Raw genomic sequence first — 5,252 nt, 5'->3', positions numbered from 1 at the left:
CATCTTTTGTCCTACCATCCCGCTACGCACGGGGCCAAAAGGAACTTATGGAGATTAAGGTGCTCCTGTCAAAGAGCACCGGAACAAAGCAATAAACTCAATGGATACATGTAATCCTCAAACTACGGACCATCCCCTTTGGTGTCCCAAGCTGTCACTTTTGGGATCGCCGGTTCCGAACCGTAATAGGTGCAAACAACTCATAGATAGGATCAAGAACACAAATATATTCATGCAAACACATATGGTTCAGATCTGAAATCATGGCACTCGGGCCCTAAGTGACAAGCATTAAGAATAACAAGTTGAAGCAAAGATGATAAACACCATAGTAGATGATAGGCAACATGCCCCCAACGATCTGACAAACTATTACATGATCTAACTCATCCAATCCCTACCATCCCCTTCGCCTACAGCAGGGGATTACTCACACATGGAAGGAGAAGTCATGGAGGGATGATGGAGTGGTGATGATGATGACGATGGCGACGATCTCCCCTCTCCGGAGGCCAATTCAGCCTCCAGATTAGCCCTCCCGAAGAAGAACAGAGGGTGGCGGCGGCTCCGCGATGAAAACTGGGAAAAGAACTTCTGATCTGGGATTTCTCCGTCACGAGCTAAAATACGGGTCAAAGTAGGGCACCAGGGGAGGTGGGGCCCACCCAGGCGGCCTCCCGGCGCGGCCAGGGGGTGGGCCGCGCCAACAGGGCACCTGGAGCCCCCCTGGCCCCCCTCTGGCCCCTCTTCTGGCTCCGGTTCCTTCGGGTGCGTGGATTTTCTGTGATTTTTCGTGGAATTTTCTGAGATACCTAAAAATCCGTTTTCCTGCACACAATAAAACCATACAGGCAGCTCCACTGAAAACAGCGTTAGTCCGGGTTAGTTTAGTTCAAATCATGCAAGAATGAGGTCAAAACAATATCAAAAGTGTTTGGAAAAGTAGATACGTTTTAGACGTATCAACTCCCCCAAGCTTAGCATATTGCTTGTCCTCAAGCAATTCAGTTCAACAAACTGGACGCGACAAAGGAAACTTTGACAAACTCTTTTGTTTCATTAGATGTATATAAGCATGTACTACGAAAAGAGTCTAGCAAGTATTGAAACAGTACTATGAGGACAATGCACGGAGCAATCCTTCTTTCAAGTGACCAATCACAAATACCTAAAAGTAAACAATATATTACTGAAAATCAAGACAAGATTACATTGCACATAGCTTGAGCATATTAGGGTGGTATCTCGCTAGCCTCCATGAGTGAAGCAAAACATAAATGCAGAAACTCCTCCAGAGTTTTAAAGGAGACTAGAACTAAGAATTTCAGAATAAATCATATCACAAGCATGCAGAAGACAATGTAATACTTTGGGACAATGCACATTACACTCAGAATGACAATTATGCTCTCCTAGTTGGTGCTTTGAAGAAAGAAGGTGGAGACTCTCGAACCGTGGCTTTTGTTGGCAAGGTTGAAAACCCGTGGTCGGAAACAAAAACTAAACATGTACCAGAGCTCTTGGTTTTAAAAACAGAGGTAAAAAATGCTTTTGAGAGGTGCATATTTCGTCAACGAATGCTAGCAGATAACTCAATCACTTCTTGAGCTGGACAAGTCTCGAGGAACGGCTCCCTATCTCCTTTGTTTATCACTGCCAAAGTTTTCTGATTTCTCATGAACAAAACGTGAAGGAGGGTTTGTTTGTTGTATTATCTTTTATGAGCCAGGCGCACTCTATGCCAGTTCCTTCTCGTATTAGGGGTTTGCACATTAGACATGCAATCCCGGGGTGAAACTTGTCCAACTTAAAAAGATCATGAATTAACTACTACTTCCTCATGAGCTAAAACAGAGGCACAAAAAGAGAAATGCTTTAGATTAATTTCGAGATGGTACACGAAAGTCTTCGTTAGGAATGGCAGGTAAATACCATGTATAGGAAGGTATGGTGGACTCATATGGCATAACAGGTTTTAAGGATTTTGGATGCACAAGCAGTCAGTCCGCTTAGTACAGGTGGAGGTTAGCAAAAGACTGGGAAGCGACCAACTAGAGAGCAATAACGGCCATAATCATGCAGAGCGACAAAGCAACATTGAATCGGGCATGAAAGTGATATAACTATTCTGAAACTCAAAGATCATCAAGGCAGAGCAGACTTTTTAGTCTTAAACATGTGTGAACATGTGCCAAGTCAATCCAAAAATTCTCCAAAGGGAAATACCACCTTAGTATACCAGACTATGAACAGTGCAATGCATGTAAATCATTTCAATAACACATTATATACTCTAGCTATTCGAGACTAGCCACAAGGAAAGCATGAACCACTGGAAGAGCATTGTAAACATAGCACTATGTCGCTACAAGCTGGTCTCTAGATCATAAGTACAGGCATATGTACAAAAGTAGAAACAAGAAGAGTTCATACCGGTCTTCCTTGTTTCTTCCCTTCAGTCGATCTTCATCATTACTGCCTTGTCACTTGCACGATCGAACGTAGGAAATATAATTAAATGCCATCACGGACTCGAGCTGAACTCTGAGAATAAAGCAAACTAAAGAGAAAAAGGAAATATTTTTGGATTATTTCAAAGGTTGAACGAAAGCAAAAGAAAGAGAAAATCTTTTTGTTGTTTTTGCAAAGAGAGAAATAAAGAAGAACGGGCAAAAACTTCGAAAAGATCAAAGCGAATAAAACGGATAACACAATGGAAAAGTGAGAGGGGCACGTACTCCCCCAAGCTTAGGCTTTTGGCCTAAGTTGGTAGCAGCTACTGTCCCCAGGAGCCTCCTGCTCCGGGGGAACAATGGTGAGTCCAAGGGTCGTAGAAGGATGCTGGCGCATACACCGAACTCCTCGGAGTCTCCCATGAGGAAGGGTCCGTACGCCAAACAGAGGAAGACCCTTCACCAAACTCGGTGGCGGTTTCTTCCTGAAAAGGTGGTAACTCACCGTGCTCCTCCTCGTCGGGCACAACTCCCTCCATGGGGTGATGAAACTGATGCTGGGCCATGAACTCATCGAACTGGATAACATCAAAGGACCATCCGTTCCTACGAGAAAAATCAAACAAAAGAGGTGCAGGTAGACGGATCTCGCGTTCCGCGGTAGTTCCGAAACGCAAGATATAAACAAGATTATCAAGCTCAGAAGTCATGGTAACAAACTTATGCCTTTTCATAGCAGCAAGATCAAAGCTTAAATAAGTAAAAGGATTATCATCAGGGTGTGGGGTGCCTCCAAGATGTTCTAAAATAAGTGTGGCATAAACGCCATCATATAAGTCTCCCTTGTTGCCGTTCATAGCAAGGCGTCGAGCAATTAAGGCACCCAGATTATAATCAGATCTCCCTGAGAGGGCTGCTGCCAGGATAGCAATATCCGGCGCAGAAGTGTTGCTCGTGTTGTCATGAGCTAACACCCCTCTAGCAACATAATATGCAAAATACCTGAGGTGAGGGAATAAGATGCTAGAGATCTTTGACCGATGAATATCCCTCGTATCCATGCTGCAGAGAGAGTTGAAGACGGTTTTCAACTCGGAGGGCTGAGTGGTCATCCTAGCCGTCCTCCCAACGTTCGGCACACCTATTATTTCACAAAACTTTCCCAAAGTCATGGTGATAAGATCATTGTAAATTTTAAACTCAATAGCACCTGAATCAGGATTATATCTAAAACTGTTAATGAAACTGGAGGTGAGTTTTTGATACTGAGTAACACGGCACGTGACGAGCCGTGTCAGACCTGCATTAGCACAAAGATTATAAAACTCATCCTTGATTCCCGCAGCTTCAAGGAATTCATCACATGGAAACGTCATAGCACGTGCTGGACTTGTGTCTTCCAACAACTCCAGGGGCACATGATCTTCGTTGTAGCTCACCCTAGCAATCGAGGGTGAAGCTGCGGCTCTAGTGACTCGATCGGAGTGCGTGGACCTCCTCTTCTCAAGCCACCCCTTTGCCCTTCCTAACAAACTCATTTCTGAAATTTTTTGGCAAATTACAAAAACAAGGATTAAAACAAAGTGGGTTAAGGCAAACTACTCCACTCACTTACCTATGGCATAAACTTGCATCAAAACTTGGAAAATAATTTTCTACACATGCATGCAAGCTCATCTATACAGCACCAAGAACTACTAAATACTCACAAATGAAGCCACCAATCAGAAATCTAATTGGAGGGGTGGAGGAGTCACATACCAGGGAGTATTTGTTCAAAATCTCAGCTCAAATGATGGGCTGTAGAGAGAGATCGAAGAATCGCCTCCAAGAGCAGCAAGAACACCAGAACAAGTGGAGAACTCGTGTTTTTGGAGAGAAAGAGAGAGGAAGGAAGAAGACTTACCTGGAGGGGGGGCCTTGTGGACCCCAGGCGCCCTGTGGGCGCGGCCAGGGGGCAGGCCGCGCCAGCTGGCCGCCTGGGCCACTGGTGGGTCCCCCTGGCTGGCCCCAGGTCCCTCTGGTTCACTCCCGACGTGGAAATTTTTATTTTTATTTTTCTGGAATTTTTCTGAAGACTTCACTGTTGAAAATTTTTCGAAGTTCAAAAAGCTGCAAGACTTTCTGAAAACTTAAAGCAGTGATTAGTATTGTGAAGCTTCAAAACATAAACACTTGGTACAGCAAAGAGAACAAAAACTAAAACAAATGAAAACATAACAAGCTCAACTTTTTATCTATATAAAACATGTTCACTAGTAAGGTTGATCAAGTCTTACCAACAAACAGGCGATATATAGAGCAAAAAGTCTCACCTCTTACGGAGTAATCACTGAACCATTATTTTGATGGACATTGTCCCCACCATAATAGTTTCGTATTTGTGGTGCACATGTAGTGGACAGTCCCATTCTCCAATCTTCACGGTCTCGATATTTTCTATAGAGTTGAGGCCATGCCTCCTGTCGGTCTTCTTTGGAAAATACACCGTGTGTTCTTTATCATTCAGATTGAAGGTAACCTTCTCTTTATTGCAATCAATAATAGCACCTGCGGTGTTAAGAAAAGGTCTACCAAGAATAATGGACATGCTCCCATCCTCGGGCATGTCAAGCACAACAAAATCAGTAAGAATCAAACAATTAGCGACTTCTACGGGAACATCCTCACAAATACCTATCGGAACGGCGGTTGACTTGTCAGCCATCTGAAGAGAGATATCTGTAGGAATTAGTTTCTCTAAACAAAGCCTCTTGTAAAGAGAGAGAGGCATAACACTCACTCCTGCTCCAAGATCAC

The 5,252-nt window shown here is 43.8% G+C and overlaps 1 protein-coding gene across 1 annotated transcript; it reads right to left on the bottom strand.

The window, feature by feature from the left end:
- Positions 1-239: 239 nt before the first annotated feature.
- On the bottom strand, positions 240-4,327 carry LOC119294643. The gene is made up of 2 exons (XM_037572868.1): positions 4,215-4,327; positions 240-3,993 (listed from the first exon to the last, which is right to left on the bottom strand). Exon 2 carries the CDS (start codon positions 3,989-3,991, stop codon positions 2,777-2,779), a length of 1,215 nt encoding a protein of 404 aa, XP_037428765.1. The 5' UTR covers positions 3,992-3,993; positions 4,215-4,327; the 3' UTR covers positions 240-2,776.
- Between the last annotated feature and the right edge of the window lie 925 nt (positions 4,328-5,252).

This window comes from Triticum dicoccoides, chromosome 4B (genome assembly GCF_002162155.2).
Source record: "Triticum dicoccoides isolate Atlit2015 ecotype Zavitan chromosome 4B, WEW_v2.0, whole genome shotgun sequence".
In the NCBI taxonomy this organism is placed as follows: Eukaryota; Viridiplantae; Streptophyta; class Magnoliopsida; order Poales; family Poaceae; genus Triticum; species Triticum dicoccoides.
Note: the sequence above shows the minus strand (reverse complement) of the source record. Positions and strands in the feature narration are given on the sequence as shown.